The 18659-nt window shown below is 39.9% G+C and overlaps 1 protein-coding gene and 1 long non-coding RNA gene across 2 annotated transcripts in view; both read left to right on the top strand.

The window, feature by feature from the left end:
• Nucleotides 1–9640, top strand: part of LOC118341439 — a 32287-nt gene extending 22647 nt beyond the window's left edge. Inside the window, exons 3-4 of the long non-coding RNA XR_004797426.1 lie at nt 910–1042; nt 7757–9640. This is a non-coding gene — a long non-coding RNA (uncharacterized LOC118341439). The remainder of the gene's footprint in view (nt 1–909; nt 1043–7756) is intronic.
• A 2455-nt stretch (nt 9641–12095) lies between these two features.
• pparaa (peroxisome proliferator-activated receptor alpha a) overlaps nt 12096–18659 on the top strand; it is a gene marked incomplete in the record, with an annotated part of 15884 nt that continues 9320 nt past the window's right edge. The window contains 3 exon segments of the mRNA XM_035675293.1: nt 12096–12270; nt 16847–17078; nt 18611–18659. Of these exon segments, the coding sequence (XP_035531186.1) occupies nt 16895–17078; nt 18611–18659 (233 nt within the window).

Raw genomic sequence — 18659 nt, 5'->3', positions numbered from 1 at the left:
GTCCAGATTCTAAACAAAAGACACAAAAAAAGCCAAGAAGAGTTGAGATAGTTCCGCAACGACAGCGCAAAAAAAGTGGGCATGTTTTCGAAACTCGATGTTGTATGTCTTAATAACGTCTGTGTGTGTGTGCATGCGTGAACCTATTTCACCTCTGAGGATCTTTTTTCTTGCTATTGCATTGAGTGATAGCAGCACGAGTCTTTGAATTCCCCCCCCCCCCCCCCCTCTCCTCCGCCCCACCCCGCCTGCCTCTCTTGGCTCCGTTGAAGGCATTTGAGTTCGAGCGGGGAAAAAGAAGGAGGGGCCGGGGGTTGGAGTTGGAAGGGGCAATGGGGGGAAGCGGAGCCTTGCCTGCCTCTGCGCTCCCTCGGAAGCCTTCGTGCATGTATTTGCATAGCCTCGCGCCAGTGCTGCCAAATCTGAGCCTGGCTGGCCTGGCTTAGGCATTCACCCGGACATTCTTTCCAGCAGCTGTCTGTTTGCTAACATTCCTCATTCAAAGCCTTGTTAACTGCCAGACGGGAGGAACACGCGACTCCATGGGAAACCCACATGGCCTCCTTATTGTGGCGGGCCCTGACAGTCTCAGACTAGGAGGTGGCAGACAGGGGAGAGCGAGGGGAGCCGGTTTGTAAATATTAGAAAGCAGTTAGCTGAGGTTAGGTAGGTTACCCGAGGCTTAGAGATGGGGTTTGGGGCAAAGTGGCCAGATTGACAGGGTAGAGCCCAGACAGAGGGGCAGACAGATGGGCAGACAGACACATAGACAAGGCGTTGAGGCAGACAGGGAGGCTGGCACTTTGTGGGACTCTGAATGGGTCTCTCGCTGGCGTGCCCGCCTACTCCTTGCAGGGAGTGCAGAGCTGTGTGACTGAATCCGAGCTCCTTCTCTGCCCTTCTCTACAGAGAGGATATGTGGACATACTGTGAACAGCTACGGAAGGGAATCCAGCACAATGAACGGCGGAGATTTCGGCGCTTCACCCCGGATAGCTGACTGACTGTGGTCCGTGCGCCAGTTGCCTCAAAGTCTCAGTGGGTAAGTCAAAGAGCGTGTGTGGGTGTGGAGGTAAGTGTGTGTGCATGTATGCCTATGTGTGTGTGAATTAGGCACACATGCAGAGGTTTTCTTTTGACAAAAAACGATGAAACACAAAGATGAAAACGAGCGCCACAGCGCGGTTTCATTTGACCCGATCTCCATGTTGGTGTGTTTAAGTCTGGGTGTTGTTTCCTTCAGGGCGACATCCTGAGAGAGTAGGCTTAACTGAATGTAGGCAAACCAGGGGGGAAACGTGGCACGGGCTTTGAATTTCAGACGATATCGAGCTAATCTCTCCTCTGGTGCGTTCCTACCTGCAGTTTTGCACTCCAGGTCGGCCTTTTGTGTGTGTGAAAGAGAGACGGTTTTGGAGGGAGCAGAGAGGGACTAGTGCTGTAATGTTGGGCCGAGGGCCAGACAAGGCCTGCTACACAAGGCCGAGCCCCACCACAACGCTCCCTCTCTCTCTCTCTTTCTCTTGGTATGTATCTGTGTCTCTCTCCCCTTTTCTATCTTGGTCAGCTAATAGAAAACTATTAACTGCAATTCTCATAATGAGTTTTCTCATTAAAACCTCATCTTAGTGAATATGTGCGAGGTTTTTGGTTTGTAATAGAACGTTAAACATTTGAAAATGGGTCATTGCTGACACGTGGCCACGCTTAGCGTTAATATAGCTCGAACAGGCCTTTTAGACATAGCATTTATTATGCTTTAGAACTAATACGGTTTCAATATATGCGTTCATTTTCATTTTTTACATGTTCCTTTACATGCGTAAACAAGAAAAATGCTTCAAGGCATTAAGCTGTAGATATTTCTCTCTTTAGTTAGATTATACGGTTTGAACCGTTTGAAATTCAAAGCAATGTAAATTAACCACACAGTATTTGGATTCTGTATTTAAACTGGAATAAAGCGGCATGCTTTATAAAGAATTTAAAAAGTTATATTGTCATTAACATTAGTATCACACCTGCTTCATCCCCGAGGAAGATTATCAGCTCTAATTTTGGCTGTATAATATCATATTTTCCACATAATTAAAAAACTCAATTCGCCACACCCCCCATGATACCATCTAGTATAGCATCTTTTAATTATCGCCCATGAATCAGTTTTTTTAACCAGCGCTAATTGAAAAATCTTGCCTTTCTTTCCACATTGCCTGTCGATATGGCTTCATGTTGAACACCTCAGCACATCAGAGTCTACCATGACCAATAGGTAGGAGTGGAGGCAGCGTGAGTCATCACAGATAGCTCTAGTCATCCCACCTACGTTCTACGTTACACACTACAGGGCCTGGCGCGAGCTCCGCCATCACTGTCACTCGGCAGGAAACCCTAACTTCGCTTCCCCGCATTAGGTGTGTCCGAACCCCTCTTCTGAGACCCTCAGCCCGGTGATATTACAAGTTCATACGTCAGCATTTGGAGAAGGCACACGTCATTGCTGAACACCAATCGGCTCACAAGGTGCTGCAGTAAAAAACTACCGCAGACTAAAATAAAGAAGTGATTGATTGTTTTTGACTTTTATCTTCTTTTGTATTTCTTTCCTTTTTAGTTGATTCCGTCTAAGAAATAAAAGGTATTTGCGCCGAGTCGTGCTACTCTTCCAGATCAAACAGCCCTAAGGGAAACAGGGAGGAACGCGCTTTAAGTCATAAACCTGTCGATCGTTTGATTAACTTTTGACAAACATCGAAAATGTTTTACAGCGTTATAGTGTCCTCTGCATACTTACAATATCGGATCCGTCTGGTTTATTTATGTCATGAATAACAAAAAAGTCGTACATTCTATTTTCTCATAATATCGGCAGTCTTGGAAAGAATATTTCATCCTTAGAAGACGAGAAAAAAAAAAACCTGGTTCGATCTTGGAATTATACATTTTTTATGCTAAACTGGCAGTGAGTTGCAGGTTGTTTTTTTATACAGTACACACTCATTTCCTGCACTTTAAAAATTCTCTCACTTTAATCTGTTAATGATAGACCACTGAAAAGTATTGCTTTGTTTTTTTTAGTTAAAAACATGATGAAGAAATTTCAGATTTAGCCTCCACACTGAATCTAGAAGGCTAGTTTTAAAAAAAATAATCATATGATGTGTTACAGAATGTTAGAAAACAGCTAAACTGAAGGAAATGTAAAAAGCTAACACAAAGACCATCACACCACATCTTGAACCAGACACACACACACACAGGCAAATACCCAGACACATTTGATGCTATGTACTCCACAATGAACCCTGGCTCCTAAGATGAATGGGGTTCCCACGCCTCTCCCAAGGAGTGCAGGGCACAGCCTCCTCCTCTGAGCATTCACACATACACACACACACAATGCACACACTACAGATGGCCACAGTCTTACTCAAACACACAGGTGCATTTGAGTATAATACAGAGGCACACATACTTGCAGTGAAAAGGCACAGGGACACATTTTAAACGACAGACATACTGAAAATATTGATTATTATTCAGAGCACTTAAGCCACAATGAGCGTGTCGATTTTAAAGATGGAGTGACACACAGCTTTATCTTTGTTGCTAGCGCCTCAGCAATTTGCCATAAAAAGCTACTTTTAATTGGAAGATAAATGAGGTTTGAAATGTTTTTGGGGTGTTTTACATTCAGTTACACTTCCTCTTCAGTGTGTGTGTGTGTGTGTGAGAGAGAGAGAGAGAGTGTGAGTCAGTCATAAGGTTTTGTTTTGCAGGAAGAATTTAAATGAAGCAGAAACAAAAGTTCGTGGGAAAATCTAACATTTCATTTTCTAAGGGTTCAGCAACACAAAGTCCTAGAGTGTGTGTGTGTGTGTGTGTGTGCGTGTGTATGTGTGTGTGTGGTTTTCTCTTGAATATATATGTGGCTTTGTTTCAAACTCTAAAATGTATTTGTTAAATTATAAAAGTGATGTATTTTTATATATATATTTGGCTCATATTTTGTCAGATACACTTTATACCGGTTAAAAAATTATTTATGTTAGATTATCGTTTTTTTTTTCTTGTGGAAAAAGCGTGTAATTCATTGTTTCAATACAATATACAATATATTTTATATATATTGTGAATTAAAAAAAATTTAATTACCCTCTATAATTGAAGACAGTACTTTTTCTAGAGTAACTTTGACACTGCATAGTGTGTGTGTGTGTGAGAGAGAGAGAGAGAGGGGCGAGACGTGTAATATTTATTTATATAATGTGTAACGTTGTATAGTATATTTATGATCATTTTATTTGTTTAATATTATTTGTTAGTATAGAAAGTATTTTAGTAAAAAAAAGTGGACTTTATTTGTGGCTTAATTTGATGCTTGTTTATTTCTTAATATTCCATTATTGCCTCTTATGTTTTCAGTATATTAAGCACTTTTAAAATTTTAGCATTTTATTTTTACAAACTAAAATGGGACCACAATTTAAAAAAAACAACAGAAAATCTAAATAAATGTTGCGGAAAAAACTTCATTTGTAATTCTAATTCACAGCAATATAATTCCCACTGGTCATTTTCTGAAGAGATGAATCTTAAGCTTCTTCAACACTGGCCAGTATATGGTAATAAAGTTATCCAGTCTAAATTCAGCTGCAGTATTCTGAGCCATGATCACTCTAACATATGTTGAATCAGCCTTAATGATACACTCAAGTAGCTGCTTGGCAGGTTTATGACCTGAGGGCTACATGGACACCTTGGTGTGTGTGTGTGTGTGTGTGTGTGTGTGTGTGTGAGTATAACTATATTTACGTCTCTGTTTTTGTCTTTCATTTGCAGGTTCATTATTTGGCAATGACTTAAATTCCCTGACCTCATTGTCAAGCTTAGTTTCAAGATTTTCTGAATTTTTTATATTTTCAAATTTAAATCTGTTGTATTTAAGTATATATTTACTTCACGCTCAGTGATGCGTTTAACTGTGTGTGTGTGTGTGCCTGTGTGTTTGCATGCCACCACACTGCTGAGTTCTCAAAGTCCAAATCAGTGCAGTCGGATCTGTAACTGGAAATATGCATCCTCTGGTTTCCTCTTCCAAGCGGCCTGCAGCCACACAAAACAATTAACACAGTGTGTCGTTAGTTTATTGAACACGGTGCAACTCACATTGTTCCCAGCACACAGCAGCGACTGTGGCAGCGAGCGACGTGTCCCATCAAAAAACTGGGCTCCGGCGCGTTGTGTGTGTCATGTCATCTGAATCAGTAAGTCTCTGGTGCGGCTCAAAGATAATCTCCTCAAAGGAAATTAGTTGGGAAAAAGGGGAAAGAAAAGCCGTCAGCCTAAAGGTCAAATGAAGATTAGAGAGAAACAGTACACGAGGGCACACCGGCTGGCACCCGGAACTGCACAAAGGCCTCATTGTCACGGGAGCCCTCGCTGTGCACACACTCTCCCTGCGTACTTGGGGAGACATGACACCTGTTGGTAGCTCTGGTCAACTGCAGGCAGAGTGACCAGACGCCTTCACAGGGCAAGAGTGATGCTCAAATTGTGTGACCTTTTTAAGTTTTGAGCACACTAAAATAAAGGTACAACTCCATGGCACGTGAATGTCTTAAATAATTTTGGACGCAGCACGACTCGGCACACAAATACGGTCGCGGGTTTTTGCTATAGTTTTTATCTCCTTTATATCTATCTATCTTTATAAGTTTAAATGACAGAAGAAAAAAAAACACCAAATAGTTTTAAAAAATAGGTTTGATTTATATTAACTGATTTAACTGTTTTATTCCAGTCCCCCAGGAACACAGGGGCCACTCACTTCAAAGGGTAAAGTGGTTAATCTCAAATCATTTTAAGTATCATTCGTGACAGTTTAACACAGTTTTACAGTTTAAGGCGCCGTATGTCCAAAACGTTGGACGAATGTTCTTTTCGAAAGTTGTACGAGAGTTCATGGCTGCAGGCTGTTCCTCAGTCACATCTCTCATTAGTTAATGACACCATTACCTTTTTCACAGACTTCATACAGGTGTTTTGGGAGTGTATTAATATGATAATACACTCTGAACACATTTTATTTTAAATATACTTTTAAAAATAATTTTAAGAAGTTGCTGCAGTAAAGAAGATACACACAGCAAAATATACAGGATTCATTTAACACTCTGCTAGTGTGTGAGTGCACATCAGTGATTGAAAGTCTCTAAACTCTAAAAGAAAACTAAACTCTTCTAGATATTTTAAACATGGTTCAAGTGTTAAAGGATTAGTTCACCTAAATTACAAAAAAATCATTTCTGGTTTACCTCTAGTAGTTTGTTGTCATACAGGTGCATTAATTTGCACATGTCTAGAGTAGAGCTGCAACAATTAATTGATTAATCTATTAGTTGTCTCCTATTAAATTAATCGGCAATTATTTTGATAATCGATTGATGGTTTTGAGCCATTTCTCAAGAAAGAATGTCCAAATTATTTGATTTCGGCCTCTCAAGTGTGAATATTTTCTGGTTTCTTTAGTCCTCTCTGACAGTAAACTGAATATCTTCGTGCTGTGGACAAAACAAGACATTTCCTGACATTTTATGGACCAAACAACTAATTGATTCATCAAAGAAAATGATCATGAGTTGCAGATCTAATGTTGAGATACCTGCCTCCACCCTAATACAATGTAGGAGTGAAAAACTGCTCACAGCAGTGACACATTACTTTAAGAAATCTCTTTCCACAAACATAACGAGCTGTGGCTCAGAAAGATCCAATTAAAAGTGATTTTAATATTATTGTTCAATTCCCTATGCAGAAGAAAATAATTCAGTTCACCTCCATCATATTAGGATGAAGAGAACCTGTACAAATGACTACCTGTATGAGACGATACCACCAGTTAAACAAGAAACTATGTTTTGTGTAATTTGTATGAATTGACCCTTTAAGTAAAAGGCCTCGTCCTGTGTAAACCTGATACCTTACCTTACACACATTAGCAGTGTAAGTGAGGAGCGGTCTGTTATATACCTTACAGGCTTGGACATTAAGTAGCTCGTGTAGAGATTTGTGTGGCATTTATGGGATAACCGACCTGCAATAAAACAGCCACAAACCGGTGCGTGCGTGTAGTGTGCGTGTAAGGAGTCAAGGCAGTGACTCACTTTTATGAGCTGGACCCCACCTGACGTCTCCCCCGTCGCTCCCGAGCTCGGGGGGAAACCGCAGCAGAGCCGCAGCCTCTCCTGTCTCACTCAGGAAACTCCCTGAAACAACCACAACCTGTCTGTTTGACCTTTCAACCAAACACACACACACATACAAATTTATGCTCACTGGCACCAAGACCTTCTGACACACACAAACAGGCTTCAGATGAAGCACCATAGATCATCTTTAGAGGATTTAAGTGGCTAGTTTTAAGCTAGTGGTGTTGTTTATCAGCTGCGTGTGTGTTTGTTCACTTTAGAGGTGTTACCTAAGCCACCAGGTAACAGCATGCAGATAAACAAGATGCTCATAAATAATACAGACAGAAGACATCTCACTCTCAGTGTGTTTATGTGCGCAATTTGTGTGAGGAAATTCACACACAAGCAGGCACAGATACTGCTGCCTGTGTTTGCTGTGTGAGGTTGGTGTGCGCAGCTGTCGTTACGCAGTGCTCGTGTGTAAGACAAGAGGTGAAAGTTTGACCTTTCGACACCCAGCAGCAGGAGGTCACTCACTCTCTCCTCTCGTTTGTCTCCGTCAGGCCGAAGAAAGCTGAGAAGAGGCGAGCTGACAGACCGCACAAGCCTGAAGCTGTCGCTGCAGCGGGGAGGCGACCTGTCAAGCTTAAGTGACTTCCAGGAAGTATTTTGACAGCTTTCTATGATTTGTAACAATTAAAGCACAAAAAAATGATCTCAGTTTATGACACTCGGTTAGTTCACTCTCACATCAAATTGAATTTCCTGTAAGTATTGAAAGCAATAAAAAAAAATAACCACAGAAGGTTTTAAATTAAAGAAGTGATAAAAAGAGATTATTCATTTTCAATGAAAGCTGCTTATAAAATCAAACAGAAGTTAGGTTAAGTAGTAGAGAGTTATTTTAGATAAATAAACCTGTTATATTTTTTTGTGAAGAACTTTTTATTGAACCACTGCGAGTGAAACATACAGTAGCATCCATACAACTTTTATAAACATAATCCCGTCCCCCCGCCCCCCCTCCCGGCAGCATCCCTCCCTCCCCTCTCAGGTCTCCCCTGGACCAGTCATACATCATCAAGTGTCAACGAAGTGTCAGTGATTTTTAATGAAAATTTGTCAAAAATGTAAGTTTTATATTAAAATGTACGGCAGCAATTTAATCATTTGTTAGTTATATACGTCAACATATGTCGTATGTTGTATACTAGCAGGGAGACATAATATCCTGACAATTTGATAAAAAAAGATCAAATTATTTTTATTTTTTAAAGTTATTAAAAGTTGCTGGGGCCCATGTGTGATTAAAATGAATAAAATGTCTACTTACAAAATATGTAATATTTCGTAACAATACATGCAGGTTTATTCTTTACCCTGGGAGAACAGTATGAATAGTATGTGTGACAAAATAATCTCAACTCAAAGGCCTTAAACTCAAACTCAGTCTTCATCAGCAGATACATATTTTATATTTCAGTCCTCTAAAACTTTTTGACACTTAATATTTAAATTCCCTTTTATAAACGCACTTTGCAGTCGATCTATAAGTTTGTTTTATGTGTGTTTTTCTGGTTTCCTGAGGGCCTTCTGTTGTTTTGAGTCTGTGTTCCCACAGGTCAGCCGTCAGCCATGTGACATGAGAGACACCTGCAGGAGATAAACTGTCCTTTGGGGTGAGGTAGTAGGTTGTATAGTTTTAGGGTCATTCCCAAGCTGTCAGATGACTATACAACTTACTGTCTTTCCTGGAGCGATTGTGATTGCGGCGTCATCATCATCATCATCATCAGCCTCACCATCATCATCGTCACAACGGAAAATGCAAGCAGATGTTAGAGAGCAATGTTAGATATGATCTTAAAGTTTTAAATAAAGGTATACAAATGGCTGCTGCAACATGATGATTTAGAATTTTAAACCAAACTTTTGTAATGTTTAAATGTGCTTCTCATAATTACAAATGCTTTAACAACAAGCTCCCATAAGCTGATATTTGAATAATGGTTTTTACTTCATGTCTTCATTTAACCAAGTAAGCAGATATGTCCTCAGCACAAACCTTCAGCTCCAGATCCTCCTCCTACCCTGACTGGGTGACTTATGGTGTTCGTACAGGGTGAGGTAGTAGGTTGTGTGGTTTCAGGGTTGTGATTTTACCCCATCAGGAGCTAACTATACAACCTACTGCCTTCCCTGGAGGGCAGCAATACATCACAGGAGCACACCTTTCTACTTAGGAAAAAAGCTGACAGACTCAGATTAACCAAGGGCTGGCCTTTGATTTCAAAAGGTTCATTGGATGGGTGAGTGGTCCCAAATCACAATGTGTGTTTCATAGCGATACTGCATATGTATGGATACATGGAAAGTGCAGTTGGCTGTTTTAACTCTGTATTAAATTGTAAATTGCAATAAATAAAGATCGGATAAGAGCAATGTAATATGCAATGACTGGAGTCTGATCCTTTCAGTGTCTACCGAGTACTGAGGTACAGCAGTAAATACTTGTTGTCAGAATAGTTTCTTTGTAATCCTTGTAAGGAGCTCGTTATATTTCAAAACATGAATCTTAAAAGCCTCTGTGGCTTAGGCTTTAACATGTAGACATGCACTGTATCTGTCTATTTAGAAGAATGTTTTGAAGTTTGTCTTTGTCTTTATTTTTTGTATTTTGAAACAAAGGCAATTACTTGGTATTTTTCCATGCAAGATTAAAAAGAAAGAGGCATAGCATTTTATTTGAGATAAATTATGTCTGAACAAATGTTCAGCATGTTGTGTGTAGTTGTAGGCTTTGAGCTAAGTTCCCAAGCTGCATCCCAAACTTCATCAAAGCTGATATCTGGTTCACACAGTCTTAATTCAGCTTCAGACTGTCTCTAATTCGGAAAACATGAGCATGTGTGTTACCCTCACAGATGGAACAGGACACCAGGTGCTGAGGTACCAGCAAAAAATCATAAATTATCACCCTCCCACTTGTCTGTGTGAAAATACACTGAGTATCCTCAGAAGAGTTTTGCTGTCTAGCTTCAATGTGGACATGAACAGGAGACGACAATGGCCAAAATACCCCCAGACAGTCTCTCACCTCAGTGTGTGGACACATTGCTGTGCACCCATACACAGTAGATGGCGCCAGATATTACATGTTGGCAGTCCACAGTGTTTATGTGCCAGATCTATTTTACAGAAGGCTGAGGTTATAAAGACTGTGGAGCAAAGAAGAAAAAGCAGGAGTGGAAGTCTGTACTAATTACTGTTTGCTTACCTATTGTGATAGCTGAGAATGGGGGAGTGCATTATGCAAGCACAGGAAACATGGATGCACCTGTAGTTGCAGTTAAGAAGATCATTGTTCTTTTGTAATAATAAAGTTCATTGTTTAATAACTGCAAAATATATTGAGTCTAGTCAATAAAAGCACTCTCCAACTAGTGGTTAATTTACTACACTACAAAAGTGCTGTAAATCAGAGCTGAATCATTTTGTCACTTGTCATTTAAAACTTTTAGAATACATAAATCTTAGTTAAGATGATCATTTCACAAAGACACAAACTACAGGCCATTGTCCTTTTCTGATTTATTTTGGTAAACTATATATATAATAGAGAAATAGGTGTAAAGAAGAGAAACAAGGGGTTTTTAGATTAAAGAATGTGCAAAAGCTAGGTGAAAGGCAATGTTACTAATATGCACCTGATAATAAGTACCTAGTAATTAGTCTCCTAATAGGATAAGTGGCTGTTGCAGAGCAGGTCCCTGTTAGTGTGCAGGTAATGTTGTCTTGCTTAATGCTCAGAGATCAAATCAGGAGTTATGAGCAAAGGCCAAAACCAACTTGAGCTATAACCTGCAACTCTTGATTGCTGCATAATACATAATACCTCCTTTTAAAATCTCACTAATATTTAACACATATTTATTAAAACGAGCATTGTTATTTGACTTTACCATATAAGGAGTGATCTGGAGGAGTAATATGTAGTAAAATGAATACTTTGAACAAAAGCACAAGATTATCATTCTTATGTATATACTATATGACATGCAGAATGCACTGGTGGAAATATCCAGATCTTTAACTTAAGTAAAAGTCGCAATATAGAAATACTCCCTTATGGTAGAAGCACTGCATTGGAAATCTCACTTAAGAAAAAGGTACTTTAAAATATCAGAAGTAAAAGTACTCATAATTCAGAAACAATGGCTCCTGTGCTTTAATATTATATAGTATATTATTAATGCATTAATGTGTAAGTAGCATTTTACCGTAGGTGGTATATGGATAATAATATAAGTAATTGAATCTGTAACAGTGCTTCATATTTTATGAACTCTGGTTTGTACGTAAAATCTTACAGGAACTAAAGCTGAGACAAAAATAAAATGTATTCCCTCTGAAAAGTGTTGTCAAGTAGAAGCATAAAGTGGCATAAAATACACTAAATGTACTACTACCATACAGAACAGACGTGTAATATAGCACAAAACGATGTAATAATCAGGTTGCTATTATATATCATGTGTAATACTCAACTGTAAGCCGTTCATTGGCATTTTATTTTAAAAAAATTGTGGTTTTATTGAGCATTTAGGTAATTAATAATGTAATATATGACGTTGTTGACGTTCACATACGTGTCAGAGTGTTGTGTTCACTGACGCCTCCGCATTTTATTGCGTAACTAAGGTGACAGCGGAGAGGAGAGCGACCCGTGACGTCTCGAGCCACCGGGAAGTGATTGTGTCTTGCCAAAACAATGAATAAATAAATAAAGCGGGTTGGTCTCGCTTTCACATCCCTGCGTGTCCATTGGTTGAAACCATAGGTGTGTCGGGGGGGGTGTGTGCGCCGTGTTGCCGTCAGCCCGTGCGTCGGTACGTTACTTCCTGTAAGAGGGCGAACGGAGCTTTGACAGCACGCAGGCAGCCGACGCGTCAACTTCTTCGGAGCAGATCCGGATCAGTTGTGTGTCGGAGCGTCCCGGGACCGAAACACCTCCCACCTCTGGAGCCGTCCATCTCAGTGACAGCGTGTGGAAATGCGTCGGATAGCAGCCTCTGAGGTAATCCACGAGCTTTACTTCATCTTTTTGCGGTTATGTGACTGTGATTGTCCGCTCACTTGCCCCAACTTTTATTGTGTAGGAGTACAAAGTTGCTCTGTCCTAGAAGAAAACACGAGAGCATACTGTCACTTGCTGCTCACTTCTTTTACTGCATAAAAGAGAATTCAGGCGATTGTTCTCACTGTCCATTTGTATGTTGCTGCTGAGCCCAACCTTGAATTTCCTGACTAGCCCTCACCTGTTTTGTTGTAAACTGCACACGCCCACGTGGTGTCAAAAATAGCTTAATTCTAATGAGAGGAAAATATTAAGTGGGCCATAAATTCCCCTTTCAGACTTAGCCCCCAGTCTACTTCCTTGCCTGTGCAGCAGCAATATCAAGACACAGTGACAGGTAAACAGGAGAGCCTGTGAATGCAGGACTAACTGTGGGGAGCTGGTTTTGGGGGTTTTTCTCTGGACCTGATTTCATATTCAGTGGCTCTTGGATCTTAAATGACAAGTGACACAAAAAAAATCTGAGGTAATAAGAGCATCGATTTCAAATTTTAGATTTTCTCTTTTGAGTCTGTTCTATCCCCGCTGTCATCTGTTAACATGCTTTGCTGGGTGCAGTAGCTCCTGTTTCCTCTTCCCCTGTGGCCTAAAGATAGCAGCCCCTGTGTCTGGGATTATAGTTCCTCTGGGATTTAAAACACAATGTCCTCGGAGATGATGGGGAAGCATTGGGCTGGACCACGGCCCTCTACGAAAGGCGACATCAACCCAGTTTAAGACCTAGCGGTTGACCTATTTTAAATATATCAACACAGAGACCCTGCAAGGATATGTTATGGGAATGAAGTTACAGACCATCAGAAAGACCTTCAGCTCTAATTAAATCTACTAATAATGAGGGGGAATGTGAGGCAAGTTGCAGAGGGCTGCAGCTAATGATTATTTTCATTAATCTGCCTGTTATTTTGTAGATGAATCCATTGATTGTTTGCTCTATAAAACCTCAGAAAACAGTGGAAAAAGCCCATCACAAAAACCCTAGAGCAAAATATGTTGTCATTAAATGTCTTGTTTTGTCTGACCAGCTGTCCAAACCCTAAAATATTCACTTTACTGTAATGTAAAACCAAGAAAAGCAGCTTGAGAACTGCGTTAAGACGTAGCTGTTGATCTATTTTGAATATATCAGCGCAGAGACACAGGAAGGGTTTATTTTATGAATGTAATGGGCTCAAGTTACAGAAAGACCTTCAACTAATTCACCTGTTAAATCTACTAATAATGAAGGAGAACCGAAAGGCAAGTCGCAGAGGGCTGCAGCTAATGGTTATTTTCATAAATCTGCCTTTTATTTTGTAGATGAATCCATTGGTAACCAAGAAAACCAGCTTGAGAACCTAGAACCGCCACTTTTTGCAGGTCTGCTCTGTAAAGTTATCAAACCCCGGATCTGGAAATGAGTTGTCGGCTTGTCTCGTGATTGGAGTCTACATATTTTGGACCCAACCCAGCCACAGTGCAAAAACAGTCTATTGAAAATGGGAAACAAACATTTCAATCAAGGAAAAGACACCCATGGCCAAAGTTGCATGTATGGGAAAAAATGGGTTACTTTTATGGTGAACTCAATGCACCCAAGTATTGTGTTGGAGAGAAAAACAGGTTTGCCTAATCCCTTTGACGAAGAAATCTTTGTCGACTGCCATCATCAGTTTTGTCAGACGGCGGATGTTGTGCATCAGAGCAGCTTGACAGACCAGTTAGACAACACTTAGTAAACACCTTTATCAGTCTGCATGGTCTCTACAGTCCACTCTATATGGCTCAATATACACAATATGGTACAAGTATAAATCTTTTTACACACACTCACCCTGAACACAACTTTGGCGTACCGTCCGGACCTGTCCCCTAAAACGCTGCAACCCAAACACTAGATAAACAAGCTCAGGCATGCTTTGATCAATCTTGTCCTCACTGACCTGACAATCCAGAGCTGTCAGAGTGCACGTTTTCTACCCAGACAGATGAAGAGAGCATTTTACCTAATTGTCATGTTCAACCATTAGTTCAGCCAGCGCACTTAAAGTCCCCCTCTGCTCAAAAATAAGCATTTCTCCTTGTTCCTATGGTTGGAAGTTTGAGCTTCACTGTGCAGAATGCTCTATGTGCAGAGTTCGACACTAGAAGGACGTTTTCACATTCATCTGCTGAAAGTGGAAAGTTTCTCTCTACTCATTGAAAATCGGATTTTGAAGGGGCGGGGCCTACGAGCATGATTTGTGACATCACAAATAGTTTGAAAATGGTCCAGTACGCAATATATGCAAGTGTGATGTAGAAAGTTGAAATCAACAGTGCATATACACGGAGAATGGACTTTATAGTGAAGTAGGAGACATCGTGTGTCCAGCAGGAAACAAACAATACATTTGCATATTTATAGATTCATGGATTTGTTAAGGTAGAAGGAGTTGATGTCTTTTTAAGGATGTGGAAAAATATATCATACACACATTATCGCTCCAAGCAGATTCATGTACGTGTCTTAATACATGTCTGGAGGGGATCTTTAAAGTTGCACAATCTCATATTAGCTAGTGTTTCTTCCATGCTACAGATGTATGCAGCTGTGTAAACTGAGATTTTACATTGAGCTCTGAGACAGAACCGCAGCCAAATCTCTGTATATCAGATCAGAGATATGTTAGTGATTTCTGCCTGGATGGTGTAATAACTTTGTTATCATTGTGACACATATTTAATTATCATAATGGAAGAGCAGAGGTTTGGACAGAGTTTTATTAAAGGTTTTCCTGCATTTATCCTTCAGTTGTGTTCATGATCACATCATTATTAATGCAGATGTTTTACAGACAGTTTGCTTTGTAAAGCTGTCATCTGACAAGCCAATCAGTCAACAGCGTATAGAACAACAACTGTAACATCTGCCGCCAGGAATTACTGGAAGTTGGACAGAGCGTTATGAACATTGACCACGGTGGTGTGATGTTGTGTGATTGCTCCAACAGATGTCTTTTACCATGCTGGGTTCAGCTGGGAGCTCCACCAAGCTCCCTCCCACACATACTTTAAGATCTACTCTGAGAGGACAGACAGCCAGAGACATAGACACAGAAAGAAGCTGTGTGTCCATACACTGAAAAGCTATTCGTACAATGTAAACAGCATGTATGTTGTTCAGCATGTACCCACTGAGTCTCTTTAAAGTCTCTGGAGCATCAGAGTTGGTCAATAAATCAGTCGGAGCTTCGTAACAAACTGCAGGTTGTGTACTTTGGCTGAACAAGTTGGAGTTTAATCTGTGAATGATGCGGTTGAAATAATACACTACTGTTGACTCTATGTGCATGGTTCACTTATTAAACAATCATCTTCACGATATGAACTTACCTCTGGTTTAGTAGCTTAAACCTGCCCACTGCTTAAGAGAACTGTAGTGAATAGGCTTTGTTCATGTTTGTAATGTTTTTACTGAAATATTGTAAACCTGCAACCAGGTTAGTTTGCATTCACTGATTGTTGAAATCTTTAAACAAAGTGCAACCTTCAGGCACTCACGCACATACTCTTGAGTTTTGATGAAAAAGATTTCAACCTCAGTGTTTGAATGAGATTCAGGCGTACGTCATGATTAGATAAATGGGAAGTTTGAGTCATTCAGAAAGTTCTACCTTGGAATTCACAAACAAAAACCCACAGAAAACAAAAAAAAACCCAGAAATATAAAGAAACTCTGAACTCCGATACATGTTGCGTTTCTTCTGTAGAAATGTAGTTTGTATAGAAATGGTATACTAATACAGCCAACCAGGCTCTTCCGCTGCTGATTGATGGCTCTATTAAACACTAGTAGACACCAGCCCCAGACTGTCTGACTAGGGCTGTCACAATATCATATTTCACTACACAATTATTGTGCCAGAAAGAATTCAAGATAACAGTAGTATTGTGATATCTATGGCAAATTTGGAAAAAAATTAGAATGGTATAAATCAAATTCATCTTTAACTTGTGTGTTTTGTCTCTTTTTTGGCAAATGAATTACACTCAACATACGAGTGCATGGCGGTAGAGAGTCTGTAACCATAACCGTAGTACAGAAGTGTACAATTACCACAAAGAGGAAGAAAAGGAAATTATTTGAGAGGCCATGGATTATTTACACGATATATACATTTCAAAAATGTAAATTTCAAAACCCTAAGAGCTGACACGTGTTATTATTTTCCAAAGCATGGTTTTCCTTGTCCACACTAGGAATGGGCAATATGGATCAATTGAAAAACTGTGAAAACATAACAAGACATGAAATGAAATCCCTGAAAAATCAAGATATTATATCACATTAATGCAAAGTAATCATGTCAAAATCCAATATTGCCATCAAGAAATCCTGCTGATTGATTTGAAACATAGCCACTGATATTAATTGGGACAGCTTATATATGGGAATTTTCACCTGGACGTTTTGAAGCTCCCAACCAATTTAAAGGCTGCCTCAAGATTTCAAGTCCCATTATCACCCATTGTTCTCCCTTTTCTCTTATCACAGCGTGGTGAGTGAGGGGTTGTTCCTGCCACGTTTGGTTTCATCTTCACTATGGCAGGGGATCTATTTAGTCCACCATCCCCACTGGGGGATTCCCTGCTGGACAGTCCGCTATGTGGAGACCTGATGGACGATCTTCGTGACATCTCCCAGTCCATCGGAGACAACACGCTGGGATTTGATTTCCCAGAGTACCAGAGCACTGGCTCGGGGTCTGAGAGCTCCATCGCACTGGGTGAGTAGTCCAATGGCTTCGTGGTTAAAAGAAAGGGAAAGAATTGTCACAGGGTACATGAGGTATAAAAACTAACTTAAAAATACATTCATGAAGACACAATCAGAGGGCCTTTGGAGTTGCTGACAGGTAAAGTGGATCATTACAACACTGACCTTCGGACCTTCGGACCTTCTGGCTCCACTGTTCCATATGTAGATGCACTAAAGAAGCCTATGTAAAACACTGTGTGTCTGATAACAGATGATTAGGTACAACTCTGAGTCCTCTATGTTATTATGTTGTCTCCAAATTCCTGATCAGCACTTAAACAAATGACCCATCAACTTAAAGTCTTTAGGCCTGCAGGAGACACTTAACTGATATACTCAAATGGACAATGGCAGGAGTCCAGTTTCTGTCAAGGAAAAACAGATGAATTTATCCTTGTTTTTGCCATCACTGTGATTTGTTAGGTGTCCAATATTGGTACGATTTGTGGTTTCAATCCACATTATAATGCCGTATACAATAATAGAAAATCTGTTTTCTTTCTTTTACTGTTTGTAACATAAATACATTTCAGTATTCTTATACGCACTCTCACTGTACAACATGGTTTAGTAGTTTAATTAATATTAGACTAATATTTTCTCTCCACCAATAGTTTGTATTAATTGTATCACTTTTCTTATCCTTACTCTTTCATGTTTTTGTAGATACATGCACATAAACTGTAAGAAAAACAAGAACAACACATTTAGATGACAATGATAGGGAGGTTATTTTGTCTAATCATCTGTTTCAATGGCACTGGTATGCATTCAACTCGATATGACTAAAATCAGCTTACTTGCAGCTTTAAAGAAAAGGTACATTTCTCAATAAAGTCTTGTAAGATTGACAGATATTTTCTCACTCAGTATATACTGTAGAAAAGGTTTTTGGTTCATTATTCATCTCCCTACTCTACGTTGTCGGGTTATGTTTTTATCATCTGACCTGTAGGCTTGGTTAAAATAGAATTAGGGCATAGTTCGTCAAATTTGGAGATACGCTTGTTAGATTTATTGCCAAGTTAGCCTAGATAAGGAGATCAATACCACTCCTGTATCTGTATGTTACTGTGAATATTAAACTAATCCCACAGCCAGCTGCCGGTTAGCTTAGTTTAAAGACTCGAAAAAGCTGGCAAATTAAGACATTATATCTTATTTGTTAAACTTACAAAACAAACGGTTATCGAAGAAGCTAGGCTAACTGGCTGTAGTGAGCTTTATGAGTCATGAGACATTCTGAATGAGTGGTATTTATCTTCTTTATCATCTAATCTCAACTCGAATAAGTGTATCTCCCAGAATGTCAACTATTGTCCGACTATTCCTCAAGTGCTGTCAGTTTGCCAAACAAGGGCCAAACCAAAGCAAAGGGTTCCTGTTCTCCTTTTGTAAATAATGGCATGGTGAATCAGAGTAGGCGTAAGAGTAACAAAAAATCAAGGTCTCAGGTTGGATTGAGTTTGTTTCTCCTCTCTGCTCTGCTGTGTGCCACAGACACATTGACCCCAGCTTCCAGTCCGTCGTCGGGGGTGTGTGGAGCAGC

The sequence above is a fragment of the Morone saxatilis genome, unplaced genomic scaffold (genome assembly GCF_004916995.1).
Source record: "Morone saxatilis isolate NCDOM2014 unplaced genomic scaffold, NCSU_SB_2.0 Contig10, whole genome shotgun sequence".
NCBI classification, from domain to species: Eukaryota; Metazoa; Chordata; class Actinopteri; family Moronidae; genus Morone; species Morone saxatilis.
This window is presented reverse-complemented; position numbering and strand designations above follow the sequence as displayed.